This window comes from Stegostoma tigrinum, chromosome 15 (genome assembly GCF_030684315.1).
Source record: "Stegostoma tigrinum isolate sSteTig4 chromosome 15, sSteTig4.hap1, whole genome shotgun sequence".
In the NCBI taxonomy this organism is placed as follows: Eukaryota; Metazoa; Chordata; class Chondrichthyes; order Orectolobiformes; family Stegostomatidae; genus Stegostoma; species Stegostoma tigrinum.
The window spans coordinates 49,365,928-49,390,530 of NC_081368.1; the positions used below are offsets into that span (position 1 = coordinate 49,365,928).

Consider the following 24,603-nt stretch of genomic DNA (forward strand, 5'->3'; position numbering starts at 1 on the left):
ATGCGCGCAGTAGTGCATTGTGGGGCGGGTGTTTAATTGGCTTGCGCGGAGTGGAGCGCGTTTCTTCACTTGGCGATCGGAGCGAGAAGATGGCGGGTGGAGATGGTAAAGGGCATTGTTTGTCCGGGGTGGGGGTAAGGAGTCAGAATTAATACGGCGGCTGCAGAGAACGATCTGTAATTTGCAGACTTGTTTGAGGGGAGAGAGAGAGAGAGAGTGAAGCCGGAGTCACGGCGGCTTCAGGGCATTGCTTACTGCCGGGAGGGAGGTAGAGGCCGCGGCCTGTAGAGGGGAGACGGTTTTCGCGCCCCTTGTAACTCGCAGCAACTCCCTCCCCCACTTTTGGTGTTTGCTTTGAATGTCGGTGGTTTCCTGGTGGCTGGGGGATATCGCCAGCATTGCCCTGGACTCTGGATGGATGGGAACAGGCACCTGGCGCTAATCGGCGCCGAACACGTGGTCCCCACGTTTGGCGCCGGGCCTGGCAGTTCGGTTTGCTGTTTGTCGTCGCCACGAGTTTCCAGCCACAGATTCCATTTCCATTTCACAACTACAAGTACGCGGTTGGCAAGCTGCCTTCTGAGATTAAATGCCGTAGCAGTTAGACAGGCGATTTCAATCATAATGTGCATTATTATCTTACACACGAATTTCATGAGCATCATTTTCTGCCCCGTGATTGAATTCATATTAGCCTTCTATAACGAGTCCAGAATTCACTTAATGTAAACTCTAGCTGGTTAATTAATGTAGACAAACAAGAGGCGGGAAGAACAGAGCAAGCCAGACAGCATCTGGAGGAAAAGAGAGGTCAAGTTTCGGGTATTACCCTCTTGATTGCCTACCTTGGATTACAGCATTTGCAGTTTTTTTTGTCTCTAACTAAGTTTATACCACTGCAAAGTCCCTTCAAAGGATACCCATTTTGAAGATGTTTTCTGCCTCCCTTGGACATGAGTCGTGGAAGAAGGGTATTATCCAGAATGTTGACTTTTCCTTTCCTTCAGATGCTGCCTGGCTTGTTGTGTTCTTCTAGCCTTCTGTTCACCTACCTTGGATTCCTTGGCCAGCAGCATTGATTTTGCTTGTGTACTGAACCTACTGCATTATGTCTGAGGAAACAACCATATGGCAACAGATAGTAACTTGCTTTTGATTGTCTGAAAGTGTTTAAAAAAACTGTTAATAAGTGCATGCGTTTTGGTACGGTGTTTTTACTGTTTGAAATATTCCAATGTGGGAGTACATCCAATGACTTGAATCTTCAGTTTATTGAGGGATTCTAACCATCCCTGTTTGTTGTTTGCAGCATCTATTAAAAAACAGAAGAAGCAAAGGAAGAAAAATGGAGAAGGAATTGGGGTAATAATTTTATTTTCATATCTAGCATTGAGTGCAAAAATGAATTCCTACTACTGTCTGAAATTGTCCAAGAAGTGAAGCAAGGAGCAAAATGTGGGAGCAGCCTTGGAGGTGACATTAATGCAATCTCTGTTGGAAGGGAAATCCATGGGTCTGAAAGCCGATTAAATTCCCTGGATGTGATGGGTAGCAATCTCAGATGTTAAAGGAAGGAGCTACAGAAACGTTGGAGGCACTGGCAGTAAAATTCCAACAGTGCTTAGATTCTGGAAGTGTCCTGGGTGAGATTGGCAGTTTTCCAACATTTCCAGCATAAAAGGAATGGAGACAAAGCCAGATAACTGTAGGTAGTTGGATTAACATATGTAATTGGGAAAAGTTTATTTTAACGTGCGTAGTAGAAACATATTTAGAAATACATACTAAATTCAAATAGAGGCATGCCTGACATTTACTTGAATTCTTTCATGATGCTTAGTGCCCATGGTAGTGAGTAGTACATTAGCATGAATCAAAGATTGCCTAACAAATTGAAGATAGTGTTGAGATAAGGATTTTAAGGATGTCAAACTATAACTATCACAGGGATCAGTGCTGGGACCACCGTTTACAATCTGTTAATGATTTTGATGACACACAAAGGGAGGTGATGGCCTAGTGGCATTATTACTGGACAGGCAATCCAGAGACCCAGATAAAATTCTGGGAGCCGGGTTTAAATCCCACCATGGCAGATGATGGAATTTGAATTCAGTGAAATATCTGGAATTAAGAATCTAATGATGACCACGAATCCATTATCAATAATGTCCTTTAGGGAAGGAAATTGCCATCCTTACCTTGTCTGGTCTACCTGTGACTCCAGAGCAACAGCCATGTGGTTGAGTCTGAACTGCCCTCTGGGCAGTTAGGGATGGCAATTAATGGCAGTCTAACCAACGACACCCTCATCCCATTAATGATGAAAGAAAAAAGGTCTGTAGAGATAAGTTGACATATTAAGTGAGTGCAGAAACTTACCGATATTATACAATGAGGTTGTGCATTTTTGGAAAGAAACATATTGAATATTTTGAAAAGGAGAAATACAGGGAGGGCAGCACTGGGATTTAGGGCCACTCCTGCATTAATCACAAAAACACTTGAATACAAATTCAGCCAGTAATGGGGAAGGAAAATGAAATTGTGGTCTGTCCATCAAAGAGAATGGAGTATAAATGTAGGGAAGTTTGGCGAAACAATGCCAGCGACTGGTTAGACTACACCTAGAATATTGGGCTCAAGTTTGGATGCTGTAATCGGAGGAAAGATGCGTTGGCATTGAAGGCAGTCCAGAAAAAGGTCACTAGATTGGCATTTTGAGTATGGAGACATTTCATAAAGGGGAGAGGTTCAGTCAGCTTGGGGCCTGCACGCACTGGAGTTAGAAGAATAAGAGGTGACTCCTTTGCCAGTAAATGTTTCTTGACAGTTGCTCTCGAGAGGTTGTTTTGTGAGGGTAGTGAATCTGGAATTCTTCACCACAGTGGACTGGGCCATTAAAAATAGTCAAGACAAGGAAAGATACTTTTAGTGAGGGAATCAAGGATTTGAGTAAAGGCAGGACAGCCATAGTCATTCAGCATGGAAACCAATCCTTTGGCGCAACCAGTCTATGCCGAACATAATCCGAAACTAAATAGTCCCACCTGCCTACTCCTGGCCCATATCTCTCCAAACCGTTGCAAACACTTATTGAAATATCTTTTGAACATAGTAATTATGCCCACATCCATCACTTCCTCAGGAAGTTCATTTCACACAGGAATCATTCTCTGTCTTTTTAAAAAAAAAACAAATTGCTGGTTGTCTTTTTTTTAAAATCTCTCTCCTCTCACTTACAAGTGTGCCCCCAGTCTTGAAATTCCCCCTGTTCTAGGGAAAAGACATTTACCATTAAACCTATCCCAGCCCACAAGATTTTATAAACTTCTGTAAGGTCATCTCTCAACCTGTTGTGCTCCCATGGAAAAGTCCCAGCCTTTCTTGACAACTCAGACTTTCCATACCTTGCCACACCCTGGTAAATCTGTTCTGACCCCTCTCTGGCTAAATAATATCCTTCTATAACTTGGTGACCAGAAATGGACACAGTATTTCAGATGAGGCCTGTACAATGTCCTGTACAACCTCAACCTGACTTCCCAACTCCTGTATTCAGTTGAGTTGAAGATTTTTCAGGTCATCTCATTGAATGATGAAGAACTTGAAGGATGAATGGCCCACTTTTCTTTTGCATCTTATGGGCTCATTAGTGGTCTGTTTGGCCCCTCCATTCTGCCCAGCAGTTCAATAAGAGTGATCTGATTGTGCCCTGTGACTCTTGATTCCCTGATGATCAAAAATACATCTTAAGTCAATCTTGGATGTATCTGATGAGCGAACTTCCATTTCTGTGTAGTAGAGAATTCGACATTAACAATCCACTGAGAACAAATTTCTCTTCATTTTTAATCTCTCGATGAATAAATTTGAAATTCTCTTAATTCCAGATTCCCCATGACTTTCTCAGTTTCTACACTGTCAAGTCCCAACTTGTATCTCAATAAGACCACCTCTTGTTCTTCTAAACTCCATATTGACTCAAAGCTCAATGTGCTTGATTTTTCCTCATGAGACAACCCTTCTTAGAAATCAATTAGATGCACTGCCTGCATTTCCTCCACTACTTGCACATCCCACCTATTGGCTGAGCCTGTGAGCCAACTTGGGGATCCATGCATAAGTATAACTTTGGTTTCTTTGTACCATGACATTGTGTGCTTTTAATTGTGGAGTGATTGTACCCAAATGATATGGTATCACCATTAGGGTAAAGCCGGTGTCCAAGTTGCTGCAGGAAGCGTTAAACTCTGTGAGGGAGTGGTTTTTGGGGGAGGGAAGGGAGGGGGAGAGGGAGATCCGGCCCTTCTGTTTTTGCTGACCAGTGGTGTGGAGTGTTCTCGGAGAGCTGGGTTGGGCCTCCCTTCTATTATTGATGTATTTCCAATCATTACTTTTGTGATGTCATGTGATGACAGTGTGTGTTAACTGATGCTGCTAAGGTTAATGAATGTGTCCATTTAAATAATGTCCTGCTTTTCTATTTTTTTGCACCAGAGCAGCCAATTTCACATCTCCTATATGATTCTCAATCTATCAATGCTTGACCCACATAATTAACTCATCCCATTACAAACTTGATTTTATTCATTGCATGCTTTTTACAGTCAGAAAACGTGACTCGATAAAAGCAGACCTCTAGTCAGAAATATTAATCTTGTTTGTAGTTGAGATGCCAATTTCTAATGCGTCTTGCTAGCTTAGCTATGACGCATTGATCCAAATTTCAATTTATGCCAGTTAGCCAATCTTCTAACCATGCTGGTATTGCCCCCAATATTTTAAGATTTTACATGGCACATGTATTTCACGCCCCTTGGAAAAACAGATGCATCATATCATTCCCCATTTTGCTTTTTCTTCCTTAAAGTGCTCTTTGAAGGAGAATTGACACGATGTACTGAATTTACGGCTACTACATGCTTAAAGATGAATTTCAGCATTTTGCTAATGACAGACACTAGGCTAATTAGTCTGTAGTTTCCTGATTTTTGCTGCCCTCCTTTGTTGGAGTTGTTGAATTTGTAATTTTTCCTGTCATTAGACCTCTAAAAAAACCATTTATTAATGATAAATAACTGATGCTAATATTAGATTTTTGTCCTCTAACCTTGCATTCTGAGAAATGGCATGCGGAAAATGAAACTTTTTACAGTGACATATCAGCTCAAATGATGAGATTTCTGCACCTTTTTTATAGTTTCAATGCAAAGGCTATCTGAAGGGCTGTGATTCATTTGCCTATTGTAGTCAATCATAAATAGCCTTGCCAATGTCACTGACTATCCACTCATGTTCTTGAGAAAATGTCATTGATGCATTTAGCTTTTTTATAGCTTGAGAGCTTAATCAGAATTGAGAATAGGTAGAAGTTTGAAATGCAAAACCTAAAAGTGTAAAGCAGGAGAAAGGATAATCTGGAGGCAGGAAAGATTGTAAATCATAATGATGTCCAGGGGATGGGTATAGTAAAGGAGCATGTGTTCAGGTGAGGTGTGAATGCTTACATTACTGCTATCCAAACGCATAGGAACAAATAAAGAAATAACCAAAACTAATACGAGAACAGAAGCAAATTTGAGGGCAAAGATACAATTTGAAATGGTTGAACTCTATAATGAACAAAAAAGGCTGTAGACTGTTTGAGTTTGTGTTCCCCAGATTGGAACTGCCAGGTAATTCCAGCATTTTCTGATTTTATTTCAAAATACCAGAACTTGTGCATTGTAGTTGACTTGATACAGATGGCAGCTGCTGTATTATGTAGGGTAATTTGTTGTACTCTTAATTGTGGACAGTGTATTTATACTAATGGGACTTAAGTCATCACTCTTTATTATGCTTCCAGAGTATCCAGCAGGAGACTGATTTTCTAATCGAACCACAGACAAAAACAGTGAAACTAGACACGTCTCATTGGCCTTTGTTACTAAAGGTAATCTCATTTAAATATACAGTTGTGGTCATAAATTATTATTAATCTGCAGATAGTTTATGAATGTGTTATGGTCATGTTGATATCTGTTTGCATTCATTTTGTTTGTCTGTAGAGTAGAACTCCTTATCTTTCTGTGACTTGAAGAAATGTCTAACTTGCCCAGCCTGCAGAAAGTCATTGGGTTCACACTCACTTAAAACAGTTACATAATCTAGTCACATAGTTAACAGACACTCTGAAGGAATACCGCATTGTGTTTAAGAAGCTAGACCAAATTTGCTGTCTTAGGTGTTCCCTAGCATCCTTTTGAAAAGGAAGATATTTCCATTTTTGGGTCAATATTTTGTTTGCAGCTACATCACTGAACGATCTGGTTAGTTGTAAGATCTTGCTGCATTTATGTTGGTGCAGTATTCAACAGATTGAAGCCTGAAGCTATGTACAAGCAAGTTCTTTCTTGAATCCAATCTTTGTATTACAGAATTTTGACAAACTTAATGTACGGACAACACATTACACTCCTATTCCAAGTGGCTGCTCACCCCTCAAAAGGGAAATTTCTGAATATGTAAGGTATGTCTATAATCCAGGATGAAGCATTACTGAAGCTTGTGCATTTTAGCTGTCTTACCTGTTTATGAAATGTTGTTGTTGATAGTGGGGTGGGGACAAGAATGGTTACATTTTTAGAAGGAATTTAAGAACTGATGAAAATTGTTGATCTATCATGGTTACTGGAAGGCATATTGACACAAGGCTACATTTTGGCAGGTCAGGATTTATTAATCTTGATAAACCAGCAAATCCGTCCTCACATGAAGTTGTGGCATGGATACGCAGGATTCTGCGGGTGGAAAAGACTGGTCACAGTGGAACGTTGGATCCCAAAGTTACAGGCTGCCTGATTGTGTGTATAGAACGAGCAACACGACTAGTCAAATCCCAGCAGAGTGCTGGTAAGTGGCTTCCTACACCGGTCTGGTTGCAGCACTGCCTTTTTGGAAAATCACATAGAACATAGAACAGTACAGCACAGAACAGGCCCTTCAGCCCACGATGTTGTGCCGGCCATTGATCCTCATGTATGCACCCTCAAATTTCTGTAACATGATATGTTACATTGAGTTTGATCACAGATCTAATTCTTTCATTTTCATCTGTGTTAGAGAAAACGTGAATTGATCTGAAACATCAGTGCTGTTTTTATTGCTTTCCAACACGGTGCAGTAAAATTCTTGGACGTGGTTTCTCTTAAATTTGTTTTTGGTGCACTGTAGGTAATTTTGCCTAATACCTTTAGTAATTCTTCACTGGGAGTAGGGCATCCTGTGAAGTCAAAGCATTTCTTATAAGGTACCATTTCTGTTTGGGGCTAGTTAGTATCACAGTTCGTGATACAGTAACTGACGTGGCCTGTCCTGACGACTCTTGTGCTATTAATTGTAGGCAAAGAGTACGTGGGAATTATTCGGCTGCACAATGCTATTGAAAATGAACATCAGCTTAGCCGGGTAAGTAGGCCTGTGTATTATTTTATCTTATTAGGGCTTGTCCAAGTTTAAAATTCTAAGTTATTTTGTTAAAGATTCTGAAGGACTTTTGAGGATAGGGAAGGAAGCTGCTATCTTTTCCTGGTCTGATCTACATGTGACTCCAGACTTATCGTAATGTGGTTGACTCTTAGCTGCTCTCTGGACAATAAATACAGGCGTCAGGCAGTGTTACCCACAATATGTAAATGAATTTTAAAATTGAATGAGAGTTGTAGGAATAGAGTGGGTTCCTATTCATTTTCTCAGATTGCCCAAGCTGACAGTTGACAATAAGGTAGAGATGCAAACATAAAGATCATCTTTGTTTGTGCCTATTCCAAGATTTAGCTTGTTCTGACTGTCTTTGTCTTTGTTTTTATCTGTTCATTGCTTAATCTAAGTGCTTCACTGTGTACGTGAGATGATGAATAAGTTTATCCATTCGCCGAGTGATGCTAACCATTTGCTCCACAGCACCCTAAGTCTTGTTTAAGGCTCTGGGTGAAATATATTCATCTTGTACCATGTGACTTTTTTGCGTTCTGCTGAGAAGCTACTGGTGCCTGATTGGGTGTATGTGGATGTGAGATGGTTTGGCAGAATTTGAATCCTTCTAGGATCTAATTCTACTAAGATGAATGATGCAGTCTGATCACGTACATATATAGTTCTAATTAGTCATAACTTCTCACTATATATATTGGGGGTATTGAGTTTAAAATTTCAAGTTATGAATGTATGGTGATTTTTAACATTCAGTTCAGTATGGTATAGAAAATGCAAACTTAATTTCCATTTCATGAATAACTAATTTTAATGGAGGGATTATGTCTGTCTATTTATAACTGAACTGCTCAACACTGTTATGCAAACCTCCGTGTGTTCCTCACTTAGGGCTTGGAGATGTTGACTGGAGCATTATTTCAACGTCCACCTCTAATTGCTGCTGTCAAGAGACAGTTAAGAGTCCGTACTATCTACAGTAGTAAACTAATTGAGTATGATCCAGAGAGACGGTTAGGTGAGTGATTTCAGGAATCAAATCAATTTACAGCTATAAAGCATCGTCAGTAAAATGTTTTCACAGATTTGTGAATCTTGGGAATTCACTACCTCAAAAGAGTTATCAATACCATTTTGAATATATTTAATGTTGCGACAAGCAAGGTTTTACACAGATTCAAGAGATATGGGGAGTGGTTTCAGCCTGTGGAGGTTTTCATGTTCCAAGTGAGAATTTTAAAATTGTGGAATTGCTAGACTGGGGCTAAGAAAGATTAGTGTGCTCTAGTAATGGGTGAATGCAAGTTGAGGATATTTTAAATCTCGGTGGCACAAGTTTGGGATATACCTTCTCTTAAGGGCAAGAAAATGAGTACTGTCCAAGAGACGTTGAAGAACAGCAAATGAGTTCAGGCAGGTAATGTCTCAGAAAATATAACAATTAAACTGAAATTTCCTGTCTTATTACATGACTCACGTGAAAGGCAACGTATGGTTCAAAAGACCCAATCCAAAGCAAATCTTGTAGCAGTTAGTTTATAATGGAAGCTCATGCTTGCCAAGTTGCTTTCTAGCCACATGATGTTACAGAGATGACATTAGCACAATGTGCAAAGATGACTTCTATCTATCACCCTTGACTGATGGCTCTGCACTTTGGCTTCTTATTAGGTTTTTTTAAACTATGTGGTGAAAGTGTAGCAATTTCATCATTTCGGTCATCAAAGTTAATTGTGCTACTGTATATTACAGCATTTATATATAGCCTGTGTTACTTTTGTGGTCATTTCTAGGAATTTTTTGGGTGAGCTGTGAAGCAGGGACTTATATCAGAACACTGTGTGTACATCTTGGCCTGTTACTGGGAGTTGGCGGTCAGATGCAAGAACTAAGAAGAGTGCGATCAGGTGTAAATGGTGAAATGGTAGGAATGCCACTGAATTCTTTTTGTGTAGCATTAGAGAACATTTGAATTGCCTGAAATGATCTTCTGATTCCAGTTTCTCTACCACAGCAGTGGTAACATGTCTTAATAAACTTGCTCTGCAATCCCCAATGTTTCTATTGTCTTAAATTCTGGTTCATCCCAAAGTGTTGAGTTCAGTACAGGTTACTTTGCTCCTGCACTGGTAATTTAACTTTGGAAAATTGAAAAGCCTTGGGGTTGTTGTACTTGATGGCAATATGTGGCCTCATGGGGGAGCTCTTGGCTTGACAGTTTTATTTGGAAATCATTTTATATTTGTGTTGGTAACTGGAGTGCTGTGTTTTGCTGTGTAACTTCAGGATAACATGGTAACAATGCATGATGTGTTGGATGCCCAATGGCAGTATGATCACAACAAGGACGAGACCTATCTGCGTCGTGTCATCTATCCCCTTGAAAAGCTGTTGGCAACTCACAAAAGGCTTGTTATGAAGGACAGTGCGGTAAGTAGAGAAAATATCAGAAGCATGAAGCAAGGCGTTGTTGGAAATGACTCTGCTGACCTAGCAGTTATTTAACAATTTAGTCACTTGAAACTGTACAAATGAACAAAGGAGCCCGAGCAAAATTCACTCAGTGGGAATCAGGGGCAGCAGATACAAGGGAATGCCATTATCTGCAAGGATCCCTCTAAGCCACTCACCGTCCTGACTTGGAAACATATTGCTGTTCCTTCACTGTTGCTGGGTCAAAATCCTGGAATTCCCTCACTAAGGGCATTATGGGTCAGTGTACAGCACAGAACTGCAGCGATTCAAGAAGGCAGCTCACCACTACCTTCTGGAGGGCAGCTAGTAACAGGCAGTAAGTGCTTCCCAGCTAGTGACACCCACTTCCCGTGAGTGACTACAAAGGAATCAGTGTGAAGACTTTATACAAAAAGTGCTAAACTAACTTTTTTTCTTTCACTTCACCCTGATATGCTTCCAGTCGAATAATAATGTGACATCATTAAAAATCCTGATGGCAGAATGGAACATGTTGGCTTATAATTGCAGTTGTTACTTTACGGTTATGATTGTGATAGTTGTGACAGCTCTACGTTAGTCCATAACATTCTCTGAGATAGAACAATACAGAGCAGAACAGGCCCTTCAGCCCTCGATGTTGCACCGACCTGTGAGCTAATCTAAGCATACCCCCTACGCTATTCCATCATCATCCACTTGATGGCTAAATGGCTTAGGCTGTTTCTATTGTCATAGAAGCTGTAGAGAACCTCATTTTAATTTTTATTTTGGTTTGCAACTGAGTTTAGATTACAAGTTGAACATTGAGCAGCAGCTTACTTTAAAAGAAAACTAAGGCGGATGTTTGCTGCTAAGAATTAGCCTGCATGATGATGCAACATAGAACATTAAGGAAACTGCAGATGAATTGCCAGTAAACTGTTGCTTATGCTCAGGGCTGGCAGCTGGATTCACCAACCAGGTGGACAGAACGTTAATAGCAAAAGAAAAAATAGTTGATTAGATTGTAGCAGGAAGCAGAGGATTATGGGACACAGTGTTTTTGTCTCTGTCACTCTAGTTTTCTAACAAGTTGTCAAATTGTTGACTTCTGAGAAAAGAATCCCAGTCATGTAATGAGTTTAGGACCACAAGTCTAGAATGAAAGGGTTAACAGTCTGTATCTGAGACAACTCATGTTGGCTGCCATTTGGAAGCCTGCTATTGCAGGTGTCCATCGTCACCTTGTAAAATGTCCTGTTGCAGCATATTGACGAAAATGCCAAGAAAATTGAAGCTTCCATGACAATTAATTGGCACCTGAAACTCTGAAAACTTCCCTAATTCCGAGTTAGAAGTGGAGAATTTCGACTCGCCTACTTGAACAATTTGTTAAGCTAAGCGGAATTCAAACCTACCAACTCCTAACGTATAAAACCGGTGCTCACCACCACAGTGACATCCTCCATTCCGCAAATCAACATGTGAAAAATCAGACACTTACAGCTGAAAGAAATGGGGGTAGTTTCAGTCCTGATTCACTCTGCCCCGTGTATTCCTGAACATAGGTCATCACTCTATTGAGCTATCTCTAATTGAAGCAATATTAGGATGCCAAACCCCTCGTTTTTCAATGTGTAACTCAGTTGTATGCAGTTTGTAAAGAAAAATTATCTTTCTTTGATACATTTAAAAGAGCCATTGAACTTCTTGATGCTGTCTCAAAAATCTGAAACTCACTTAACCACTTAGTTTTATTTTAGGCTTTATCTTTAAATTATTGTTTTTTTAAAACTAGGTAAATGCTATTTGTTACGGTGCCAAGATCATGCTTCCAGGTCTTCTGCGTTATGAAGATGGAATCGAGGTGAACCAGGAGATAGTTGTTGTGACAACAAAGGGAGAAGCCATTTGTATCGGTAATAGAACCTGAAATTACATATTACGGTTTGTGGGATAATTGGAAGTTGCTTGTCATCGCATTCACTGTTTAAAATACAAGTTCGATGATCCACCTTGTTATCTATTACAACCCACAATCTTCGTGGACACAAGTTTGTATGGTTGGCTGGGGGCAGGGTAATTGTGTTGTGTATATTCAATACCTTTTAGAAATGATGCTCAGAAACTCATTATGTTACACTTTTTCCGTGTGTTTTATTTGATAGCAATTGCATTAATGACGACGGCAGTAATATCAACGTGTGACCATGGTGTTGTAGCAAAGATTAAACGAGTGATCATGGAAAGGGATACGTACCCACGTAAGTGGGGCCTGGGACCAAAGGTAAGCCGGATTTGTTTGTATATGCGCAGGATCTAGAGCAGAACTTCCCAACCCCAGTTGGCCCTTAAATGATCATAGGCCATTCTAACTATCTTTGAATAAATGTTAACTGGCTGATCTTTGAAGCCTGATTGAAAACTGCCATGACCCCAGATGTTAGTCAATCAAGAATATGGGAATCACAATAGAGAAAGTTTGGAAAGTACCGAACTGAAGCCTGCAACCACAATACTGAAATATTTTTGTCTTTAATGGCTAGTATGACAGTTTATTGCAGCTTAAGGTAATTAGACTTAAGTTATCATTTTTAGACACCCGATTTAATTCTGATGCTGCAATATTTAAAGAGTTGTGAGAAAAAGGACTTGGCTGCTGTTTTTACTTATTGAGTTAGTTTAGGTATAAACTAAAGAAAGTAGTTTTAATAGACAGCTAAAATTGTGTGGCATGTCTCTACAATTATAGAAGAGATAAGAGACCGTGTTCATGTTCCTGATGTCCAGTGGAGATCAATGCCATCACTTTTGAGAGCTTGGCTTATATGGTGCAGATGTTAAAGATTGTGGCCAGTTGTTTGAAATGTCTGGTGACATTCTATTTCTCTAGAGATGGGTGTAACACATAATTGTAACTCTCTTTATTTATTTTAAAGGCAAGCCAGAAGAAAATGATGATTAAGCAAGGTTTATTAGATAAACATGGCAAACCAAATGAAAGTACTCCAGAGTCATGGAGGAAGGACTACGTAGATTATACGTAAGGACTTAATTATTTTTGCTTACAACTTTGTACTAGAGAGGTGGGTCAGAAAGTGTTGTACTTAGTATATATTAGCTTTACCTGTAGGTGGCACATTAATGTAAGCTATATTTGACTTTGATTTTAGTTGGATCTGTTACTGCATGAACTGTGTGTCATGCATTTATCTTGCCAAGGCCTAATGTGTGTCTGTCTGTCTGATGTGGGCTAAATTGTTGCAAAATAATTTTGCTTTTTTAAGGGGTGCTTGACAGATAATAAAATGTACTTTTCAAGCATAGCTATTGTAAAGTAGGAAATGCAAAAATGAATTTGTGCTAAGCAACCTCCCACGGGTGGTGTGATTATCTATTTTAATGATGCTTCTTGAGGGATGACACCAGCCAGGGGCCAGTTTGTGGATCTTTTACACCAACACAAGGCATCAGATGAGGCCCAAAGAACTGTGTGCTGTAAATCAGAAATTGTGTTCTGAGGAAGGGTCACTGGACCTGAAGTGTCAACGCTGATTTCTCTTAGATGCTGAGCTTTTCTGGTAGCTTCTGTTTTTGGATCAGATGAGACATTGGTTTAATGTTGCCTTTAAAAGACGTCCCTCCCCTAATTACAAAGTTCCTCCAGTATTGCCATATGCCTGATTTTTTTGTTTTTTGCAGTGGAAATTGAACCCACGATTCTGACTCTGGTGCAGGCGAGCTGCCAGCTCAGCCATGACTGACATCCATAATCAACACACGTTATTCGTTTGGTCAGGATTTCTTTTAAAGGTGTAGAGCTGTGTAATAGCAGGCAGTTATCCTTTTCCAGTCTTTTGTGGCTTTAGAAGGAGTCAGTCTGCAAGAAGAAATGGAATTGCATTTTCATTCCAACCCAGTTTAAGACTGTGTTGGATTCAGCACTTCCTAACATTCAAGCTAATGATTGCAGTATTTTTGTTTTGCTGCTTGACTGATTGCATTAACTTGTACATTAATGGGAGGGTGGGAAAGTGATCTGTATGGATTTATGATGCAGGTATCTGACTTATGTACAGCTTTTTGTAATGCTTATTGAATTATTTCTCTCTAGTCAGAGAAGTTCAGCGCCTAATGATGCAATCCAACCAGTGAAGGTAAGCGCTGTTGAGAATTGGAAATAGCTATGCTGAACATCAATGTTCCAGTGACTTCAGTTGTAACCACCTCACGATATATACAGATCTCTGACTAATTATGTTCTAATGTGTTATAGTTTTGTTCTGAAGGAAATTTAATTTGAGTTATTATTTGGTTTCCATGTTCAGATTATTGGGCAAGAGTTGCATGGAAGTAGACAGTTTGTGTGTGATGTGAATTTAGGGAAACATTACTGACTGTGTGCAAAGTGCTTATTGATCACCAGAGAGGCTTGTAATTCCATATTTATTGATACTTTTAATTGTTGTCATGAACTACACATTGAACATGCCCTTAAAAGTAAGCGTTCCAGTCTAATCAAATGTTGCCTTCCTGTAGTTTCTTCCTGTACCATTATTTTTCATCTCTTGGGCTGTTAGTAACTTGGATTAATTTCTACATTGATTTACTTGGGATAGAGAGAAAGCTGGCTTCATTCTCTGAAATTGCACATACAAATAAAAACCTGGGATAGATTATTTGTCTTGTATCTTCACAGGTGGACATGCAAGAAATCCAAGGGACTCCTTAAGAATGAGGAGCTAAACTACATTAGTATTTGTAAAAATATAGTACCAGATAGATTAATGGAAGTGAGAGTGGATAAGCCCTTAGGAACTGGGGCTACTGATTATATAAATCACTGTCGAAAGAGATAGTGGATGCAAGTTGGAATTTTGCAAACATAAACACCTATTTAAGAATGAAAGGAGAGAGAAAATGCAAAACTACAGAGTCTGTCCTAAAGGATCGGATAAATGTACCCTTATTTAATGGTCTGACTGGGCAGTCATCAGGTTTGTGAGAATAGAATCAAGTATGATAAACCTAATTGGAGATTTTTGAGAATGTTGCCAGCAGAGTAGATATGTAAAACAGCAAATGTATATTTGGATTTTTGAAGAATTTTAACAAGGCCACACGGGAGTATAGTTAAAACGAAATGTTCCATGTAAATTACCTTTATTTCATCTACTTATTAAGAAATTGCAGAGACAATCAAATACTGAAACATTACATAACTTTACTGCATGTGGCAACTAAAATAAAACACATAACTCAACTTGGCTATCACCCAGTTGATTAGCGGTCGAATTTAGCTCTGAACCCAATCAACACTGTCCGTTTCTGGTAAATATAGGGCTCAGTCCTTGTGCATTGTGGTTCTTCAAAGTTCTGCTGCTGAAGAATCCTGAATTGAATTTTTGAGTTTTTTGTCCAGTGAAGTTGCTGATATGACATTATTAATGATCCTTTTAAATATATTTATCCACAGCATTGATTACACTTCTGAAATTTATCAAATCTCTAGCTTGTTGCTTTATCAGGAGTAGCTTCTCTGTTTCTTGTTAGATTTGGTGCTAACGATCTGTTTGAAACACAGCTCTGTCATTAGCCCCATTTGCCTCCAGACATTGCTTGTGCAGGCAATCTTAATTGACAATTTGTCACAAGGCAGCAAGTTATCAAGCAGTTGTTACCTCTTACCTTCCAGGAAACAGCTGGAAGCTGTTTATATTACTTTGACTCCTTTTGATGGACAGCTAATTGACAAGCTATTTTTGATTCCCTTGTTACAGTTTCTCCTTGTTCCTTTCATCTCAGTCTTTACAGAAAGAGTTAATGCTGATTCTTTCAATCCCTGAACAGTTAAGAGTTCTGAAGCTTACTCTATCACAAGAAAATGTTTTATCTTCTGGTTGGCAGGCTTTGACTAGTGGGGTTAGGTGCTTACAATCTGTGTCAATACTTGGATTATGGGGATCAAATTAATATTTCTAAGTTTTCTAATGAGCTAAAACTAGGTGAAAATGAGAGTGGTAGGGACAATGGAAAGAAATTTCAGAAAGGGCTTGAGTGGGCAAGACCACGGTAGATAATGTGGATAAGTTTGAGGTTTTCCATTATGCACTTCCATTCCTCCTCCCAGGTTATTTCTTCAACGGTGAAGAGTTTAGACATCAGCATTTTCCATAGGGACCTGAGTGTACTTATGTGTTATTTGTTGAAAGCTAGTGCGCAGTTAGGAATGTTGATCAAGTCGCAAGATGTGAGCACAGCATTAAAGAAGTTTTCAATCGTATAGAACTTTGAGACATTCAACTGAGTATTGTGTACAGTTTTGGTCCCTTACCTAAGGATGGATATATTTGCTGTGGAGTGGGTGTAGAAGGGGTTCTTTGAGGAGACACCCTGTGTTTTCTAGATTTGAAAAGCATGAGGGTTAATTTCATTGTTACTTGATAGCTAAAAGATTTGGGTGGATTCAGAAATTATATTGCCCAGACTGAGGATTTTGGAACATTAGCCTTAGAATAAGGGCAAGACATTTTGGAGAAATGAGGAATTTCTTAGCAGAGTTTAGGTTGATTAGATTTTGAGGGATATCAATGGAAATGATCTAAACGGCAAAACTGCTGGAGGTGCAGTTATGTTGAAGCAGACGGTCGGAGCAAGAGTTAGTAATTTGGCCCATTGGGCCTGCTTTGCCATTCAGTATGATCTTGTTGATAAGCTTACACACCTGCTGTACCCCTTACCTTTTGATGCTTTGAGTATCTAGAAATCTGTCTGTTTGGTTCTTAAATATATTTGTGTGACTTGGCCTCCAGTGTCTTATGTGATAGAGAATTCCACAGGTTCTCTGAATCAAAAGATTTCTCCTCATTTCAGTCCTAAACAGTCTGTTCCTTACCCTGAGATTGTGGCCTGTGGCCCCTTGCTCCAGGCAACCAGGAGGAACTTTTAGTGTCCTAATGAAAATTTGTAGTTTGTGTTGCAGGTGTAATTGTTTGTTAGCTCGCCGAGCTGGTTGTTCTCTGGTGTGTAGATTTTTTTAAACCCCTTCAAGGCAACATCATCAGTGTGACCTCTAATCAAAGGGTTGGTGCTCTGCTTCCTTCAGTATTTATATGACCCTCTAGTGTGTTGGCCTTGTCACTTCCAGTTCTGTTGTTTTTGCAGCGGTCTGTATACAGTGTCTATTTCTGTGTTTGTTAATGAAGTCCTGTGTTGAAAACCAGGCTTCCAGAAATTGCATGTATGGTGTTCGCTTGTCCTAGTATGGTCACTTTGTCCCAGTCAAACTGACGGCTGTCATCACAGACAGTGAGGACCAACAGAACCGGATGCAACAAGCCCATCACGCCAGAATATCATATAAATTCGGAAGGAAGCAGAACACCAGCACTTCGATCAGAGATCGCACTGATGTTGTCTAGCAGGGTAATGAAACGTCTGCACACCAGAGAACAACATGCTCGGCGAACTAACAAACACCCGCAACTTGAAGGGACCTCAGCCCTTCATACAGTCTGTCCAGCCCTGCCAGAACTTCATATGCTTATGAAGTGATCCTTGATCCAGGCATTGACTGTGAAAGACTGTTGAGCATGCGTGTGCATTAGTTGATTTCCTCATTCTGAGCCTGATGTCATAGTACTGGTTTTACTTATTGATACCATTTTGTCTGTTCTCAGAGAAAGAGAGAGAGTGAAAGTGAAAGTGATGAACCTGCAGTCTCCTCCACCCCAATAACACCAAAATTGGTACCAGAGCTGAGCCAGAAAGACAAAAAGAAGAAGAAAAAAGAGAAAAAGCAAAAGTTATTACAAGAAACAGAGGTAAGTTCATATAATGTGCTGGCTGTCAAGGGAGGGAGATCACACCTGTATTCTGCTGACCTAGTTTGAATTAATAAACTTGACTCTCTTTTTGGGAGAAACATCAATAACCTTGTATTCACTCTTGGTAATACTTAGATCATTTGCCAACAGAATCATAACATAGAATTCCCCGACCCCTGAACACTGCACAGGGTTCTTGACCATGGCTAGTCCATCTATGCTGCACAAACTTTGGACACCTGGAGCATTTTTAGCACGGCCAGTCCACCTAACCTGCATGTCTTTGGACTGTGGGAGGAAACTCATGCAGATGCAGGGAGAATGCCTAAACACAATCGGACAGTCAACCAAGGCTGGAATTAACCCTGGGTTTCTGGCAGAAAGGCAGCAGTGCTAACCAATGTGCTACCATGCCACCCATTGTTATAGAAGTTATAGTTTTGTAATGGACTTTTCATGTTTCTTCACTTACGTGGAAATTAATTTGGTAAATAATTCTAAGATTTGAGTGATTGAAAGCAGGATTACTTTTGTTTGCAATGTTTTTCCAATTCTAGATTTAGAAATAATGTTTGAAGACATTTGATGTCTTCAATTCAGTGCTTGTGGTTTTATTGCAGGCAGTTGCTTTCTTCACTGGTTTCAGTAAATTCCTAAATTTGGGTACATTAAACTGGAACTCTACTGATATTTCACATTGAACACTTCATGTGTACTTTCAGGTTACATATACAGGTCTTTTATTTGATACAGGTTAAACCTGAAAGCGATGAGCCAGAACCTACAGCGTTGACACCGAAGAAAGAGAAGAAAAAAAAGAAAAAAAAGTTAGAGATGGGAGAATCTGGGACTGGGGTAAGTGCTGCAAGTAGCTCTTAGTAACAGTTATTCTCATAGGTTTACTTGTGTTTATTATGAAACAACTGAATTATGTTTAGTTTTCTGCCCAACTTGAGGTACAGTAATGTTTAACAGTTGGGATGTTATACTGTTTTTGTACTTTTGTTTCATAAATAGGTATGCTTTTTGTGTGTAGGAGTAGCTGTTGTTGTCATTGAGTTATATTCTGAAGTTGCTCCATATAGTGGGTATCAAACTTTCTTCTCAGTGAATGTGGCTTGTGTTATATTAAGGTCTTTGCCTGAAATCTGAATACTACCGCTGAATTTGTTAGTTTCTGAGATTGGCTATTTATTTGCCATAAGAAATAGTAGTCCCCTAAATACCTCCAAGCAATTACATTGCTAAATAAAATGGCTGCAAACACAATATATTAATAAACAATTAATGCAATTGATCTTCCACAGAATACTGAAAGTTCAAAAAAGAGAAAGGAAAAGGCTGAATCAGGCGACTGATGGAGTGGCTCAAAACGTTTGTGTTCGACAGCCAGAGGGAGGAATGTTCAACCGTGATATAATTTGATGCAAAAGCACCACTTTCATTTCTAACCGTTGATCGGAGACATTGAAGTTGATTTTGTGTTGGAATCACACTTGTGCAATCTGTATTACCAGGTTTTTGCTCCCACACTATCCTGTGATGAAGATCGTATTCAAGGAGTATTCATAAATGGTTTATCATGTTCATAGTTAGCCTCCAGGAATGGCGCATTGCACTGATTTTTGATTTTTAAAAGTTTTCATAGCAGAAAACCAGTTGTTTTGCCGGTTGTCAGCAATTAATATAAAGCTGGCATTGCCTCATTGTTAGAAATATTGTATATGATGTTGATCCCTTTCTGCAAGGGACGCATACAATATCGGTAGTAATGGAAATAGAGATTGTGTGAAGCAACTCAGCGTTGGATAAAGTACCTGCCTCATGTCTGATGTCACTTAGACTAGGGCTGTAGTTGCCCTTGTGACCTCATTCAGTTACAAAACTTGTAGTTGGGTGGAAACCTGTTTGCAAAATATACCAGAGATAACAAGGTGTAGAGCTGGATGAACACAGCAGGCCAAGCAGCATCAGAGGAGCTGGAAGGCTGACATTTCGGGCCTAGACCCTTCTTCAGAAATAGTAGTCCCTTCCAAGCAGTTACATTGCTAAATAAAATGAAGAAGGGTCTTCTGAAGAAGTGTCTAGGCCCAAAATATCAGCCTTACTGCTGCTCCGATACTGCTTGGCCTGCAGTGTTCGTCCAGCTCTACACCTTGTTATCTTAGATTCTCCAGCATCTGCAGTTCCTACTATCTGCAAAATATATCAAATGGGTTGACATGACAGTTGCCATGCTCTGAATTGGCCCGTGTTGCTTTCCTAACTCTTGTCATTTGTTTTTAATGATACCTACATTCTTCAACAAGAACTGAAACAGTCTGCTGCTCCTCCCAAAGTTGAGTTTGATATTTAATCAGGAGCTTGAACATTTAAGACTTTTGTTTCCATCCATGATACAAAGTTTCTCTGTAATGGGCTAAATTTGGAGGTTGTTTCAATATGAATATTCTAAATATTTTTATATGAGTGATCAAAGTCACATTTATGATTATGTACATTGTAATAAAAGTAAATGGCATTTTTTAAGCCCATTAAACTTTTGCCTTACCAGATGTGCTGTGGTTTGAGTATGACTAGTTTGAACCAAGTGCACATGACTGTACAGATCTGTCCCAGTTGTTGATATAGATTTTTTTTGTTATTTTTAAACAAAAATAAATGGCTTCTTTATACTTGCTGTTCTTGTATGGATAAAAGATTAAGCTTCATTCTTATGGAAGAATATGGATATATAGAATATCAGCAAAATCATTAACCGGTGTGGTGCTGCATATTGGTTACCTTCAGACAGATTTGAGGTTGTTTTATTAAATAGTATATGCCGTGTCTTCCTAAAATGGCTGATCGGTGGCAAATTTTGCATGAATAGCCATGAGTTGATTCCAGAATTCCTCCATTTTTGACCACCATCCTTAACAGATTCACTAATTTGTTTTCATATTTTATAGTTATATGTGGAATGATCTCTTCCATCTTTAATGTGTTCTGTCTCCTATTCCACTGCAAGCCTTAGTTATGTCACAAGTTTTGCTTTTTATTCAAATGTGGGCATTGCTTTCTCGCCAGCACTTACTGCCTATCACTCACTGCCTTTAAAGGTGGTGATGAGCTGCCTTCTTGAACGACTACAGTCTGTGTGCTACAGGCAGACTCACAATGCCCTTAGGGAGGCAACTTTGAGTTTGTCCCAGCAACAATGAAGAAATAGCTGATGCTGATACCTACATCACATGAGTGAATAAAAAAAAAAGTCATGGTGTGTGTCTTAGAGGAGAGCTTGCAGGTGATTGTCCTTCTACATATCTGGTGCCCTTACCCTGAGTCTAGAAGGACCAGGCAGAATTCTGTTGTGCATCTTGTAGGTAGATAGTTCATACTGCTGCTAAGTGTCATTGTTGGAGGGATTGTGAATGTAGTCCCAACTAAGTGGGCTGAATTTTCCTGGGTTGTGTCAAGCATCTTGAGTGTGGCTGGCTTGTAGATTGTGGAGAGGCTTTGGGGAGTCAGGAGATGAGTTACTAGCCACTGTGTTCTTGGTCTGATCTGCTACTGTGGCCGCTGTATTTATGGCAAATCCAGTTGAGTTTCTGGTTAGTGGTAACCCCCAGGATGTTGATAGTGGGAATGTCAATGAGCTGTACTAAGTGTTTCCAATTGGAGACTGTGTCCTTTTTGTGGCACTTGTCTGACGTAGATGTTACTTGTCAATTTAAGCCCGGATATTGAATCAGATGTTGCAATTGATCATGAACTGCTTCATGTTGTGCAATCATCAGTGAACATCCCCTTTTCATAGGATCCCCACTATGTGGAAACAGGCCCTTTGGCCCAACAAGTCCACACCAACCCTCAGCATCCCACCCAGGACCTATCCCCCGGTAACCCACCTAATCTACACATCCCTGAACATTTATGGGCAATTTAGCATAGCCTAGCCTGCGCATCTTTGGACTGTAGGAAGAAACTGGAGTACCCAGAGAAAACTCTCTCAAACAGGGGGGGGTATGTGTAAACTCACCACAGTCGCCCAAGGGTGGAATCGAACCCAGGTCCCTAGTGCTGTGAGGCAGCAGTGCTAACCACTGAGCTACCGTGCCACCCCTATCTGACTTTGAGGGAGGGTTACTAGTGAAGCATCTGCAGATGGTTGGTTGGTCCTAGTTGTCAATTATAGGAGGCTTTCCTCTTTACACTTGCACCATCCTTGTGACCCCGATGTAAACAAGTCTTAATTCCAATGACTAGACGCTATTCTTCATGTTGTCATTTTAGCTCACTGCAATTCAATATAAGCCAGCTTGCAGGGTTGATGTATCCACAGAATTTGGTCTTCACAGCTGTTGTGAGGTGGAGCTAGTTTCAGTCCCGAGAGTAGGAAGCAATCCTGCAAGTACTGTATGTGAATATTCCAGAAACTTGTGCCCCATTCAACAAAATGTATAACTTACTCCTGCAATTCACCAAGTAGGTAAATGCTTTTATTCAAATAATATTTCCATTTGAATGAGACGACTACACGGCAATGCATGTTTCACTTTTGCAGTGGTTAAATATTTAGCACCTAAAATTTTGCATCTTAATTTGGAGCATTTAATACTCCATCCTCTGAGACATTAACCTTGGTTTTGTTGGTTTGCTGGAAGGAGAAGCCAAATGCTAGACAAAACCATGAAGGAAGGTCACGGGAATTTCTCATCATTCGACTCAGCTGCAGTTCAAATATGGTTTGATGAAATACCATTTCTCATGAAGGTATTCATTCACCTGCTTTCCCATTGCTACTGCAATTGCGAAGCTGCCGTGTAGGCAACTTAATTCAAGGAATTACATGACATTTGCGAGAAATGAGATTTTGCTCATGTAGATATTATACCAGGTACAATAATCTGGAATTAATTTTCAGGTGACCGAAGCAGTGTTGTAAAGTTTGCACTACTGTATAATGGATGTTCACTTCATGTGTAGCTGGATGGAATTTACGATTCCTGTTACTACATTCCATAATCTTTCATGCAGAACTATTAGTTCCTATTATTGTGATCTGAACAATTGTGTTGCTTGGTTGGAGATTGTAGATTTCCATGAGTTTTTAATTCTTCATTCGTGCGTATTAGTCTAGATATGGTATTTTGTTTTGTTCATTAAAATGGTTTTACAAGCTTACTGCATACAGTGATCGTTTCAGCAAAGCCTTTTTGCAGTGGGGTAGTGGTTGAAAATGCATTAAAGTACCAGGCCATTTAGTTTACAGGGATAAGTACAGGTAGCTCATGTGCTTTTAGAAGAGTAAGAATGAAAGGTTAAGGAAAATTAAAACAAGGTACAATGGATGCTGGAAATCTGAGTATTTCCAGCATTTTTGTATTTTTATTTCAAAAATTTTGAAGAACTTTGTAAATATCCCATTAGTAAACAGTCCTTGTTTCTTTGTAATATAAAACAAGTGATGCCATGGAGAATGACTTGCAGATGAAATGTACTTTCAAAAGCTAATGTGCGTGTGTTTGGTCTAAAATGGCAGGATTCAAACTGCTTTCTGATCTCAGATTAAATAATTTCTTAAAGTACATGAATATTCTATTTGCTGTATCTATCTCGACTAGTAAACCCATGAAACCGGAACCCATTGTGCTGTAGTGCATGCACTTTCAATTGCCTCCACCAGGTTACGCACTGTGTCTTCAACTTCATTGTTAACCAGTGTCAGGTCAAACCAATGTCCATAGGTGTGCTGTAGTATTTCTGATTCCTTCTGGATTTTCTTAAGAGATTCAACCTAAAAGAAAAGATAGTTGAGAAGGATGTGGTACTGAAACTAATGGAAAGTAATCCCTGTTTCATTATTTGATTAACCTTTGAAAATAGTGTGATATCACAATTTCACCTAATCCAGAGAAAGGTTAGGCATTTTTATTGCCTTGCTGCCATCTTTTGGTGTAAGAATAGGTTTTTGGCTGTGACATCCTCCAGAGACTATCTGAAATTACCATGTTAGTCCACAAAATTCAGTTTCCAACTGTGTTAAAAATAGATCTCAATCATTTGTTAATCAGGCAAGCTGCTTTAAAAAAATCTTTTATGTGCTATGTGTCACTTACATGTAAGCTGTAGTCCATCTTGGTTATGGAAATACAGAAACTGACTACTTTCCCCATCCATTACATTTCTGGATCCCACTCCACTTCGGCTCTTTAGCCAAAACCCCATGTTACCCATAGACTTAACTATTGCAGCATAATCCTGGCCGTTTCCCATGTTCTTCTCTCTGTAAAACTTTTATCTAATGTGCTGTCTGTTTTAAATCTCACCAAATCCCATTTTGCTATGTGAGTCACGTATAACTACTTTGTTCAAAAAGTCATCAGAGTTCATCTTAAGTTCTCATTCTGATTTTTTTTTTCTAATTCCTTAGCTTTGCCTCTCCCCATTTCTGTAACCAGTGATGCTCTCCCTCCTCTAAGATTTCAGTAAGCCACAAATGTTTTGCCATGAGCCCAAAGTATTGCTTTATGAGACTTGGGTGTGAGTTATACTCTTTAGTGCTCCTGCTAAATCCCATTCTATGTTCTGTAACATTAAAAATTGTATAAAGTCTGCTTGTATGAAATATTAAATGATCTAGTCTGTTATTTAATACAGGCCATCAAAAAATCTCTGGGTCTTTCCATGTTAATAATGTCTGCAGAATTTTACAACGTAACAGACTTGTTGGTCCATGTCAGGTTTCTGCTGCTGTTTCCTTTGAGTTATTGTGAGAACAAATTTTTGACCTGTTTTTGTTAGCTCCTCATCTCGCTTTCTTGCTTTACATGGTTGGTAAATGGTCTTTGTTTTATCCTGCAATTTTTTTTTCTTAAGGGTT

General features: G+C 39.5%; 2 protein-coding genes and 3 non-coding genes across 7 annotated transcripts in view; 4 read left to right on the forward strand and 1 right to left on the reverse strand.

The window, feature by feature from the left end:
• dkc1 (dyskeratosis congenita 1, dyskerin) lies at positions 1-23,308 on the forward strand. The gene is made up of 16 exons (XM_048544882.2): positions 1-105; positions 1,310-1,362; positions 5,852-5,938; positions 6,423-6,514; positions 6,713-6,897; positions 7,388-7,452; positions 8,368-8,494; positions 9,270-9,400; positions 9,763-9,906; positions 11,711-11,831; positions 12,081-12,199; positions 12,852-12,955; positions 14,027-14,069; positions 17,592-17,735; positions 18,492-18,593; positions 19,046-23,308. The coding sequence occupies exons 1-16, from the start codon at positions 90-92 to the stop codon at positions 19,094-19,096; spliced, it is 1,584 nt and encodes a 527-aa protein (XP_048400839.1). The 5' UTR covers positions 1-89; the 3' UTR covers positions 19,097-23,308.
• Positions 7,890-8,129, forward strand: LOC125459091 (small nucleolar RNA SNORD17). The gene has a single exon (XR_007248961.1). It is a non-coding gene; the product is annotated as a small nucleolar RNA SNORD17 (small nucleolar RNA).
• Positions 9,050-9,125, forward strand: LOC125459086 (small nucleolar RNA SNORD83). Its single transcript, XR_007248956.1, has one exon. It is a non-coding gene; the product is annotated as a small nucleolar RNA SNORD83 (small nucleolar RNA).
• LOC125459090 (small nucleolar RNA SNORA36 family) lies at positions 9,561-9,694 on the forward strand. The gene has a single exon (XR_007248960.1). It is a non-coding gene; the product is annotated as a small nucleolar RNA SNORA36 family (small nucleolar RNA).
• Positions 22,202-24,603, reverse strand: part of mpp1 (MAGUK p55 scaffold protein 1) — a 74,116-nt gene continuing 71,714 nt past the window's right edge. For all 3 annotated transcript variants that reach the window (XM_048544885.2, XM_048544883.2, XM_048544884.2), the window contains one exon: positions 22,202-23,517. In XM_048544885.2, the coding sequence (XP_048400842.1) occupies positions 23,341-23,517 (177 nt within the window). In that variant the 3' untranslated portion in view covers positions 22,202-23,340. The remainder of the gene's footprint in view (positions 23,518-24,603) is intronic.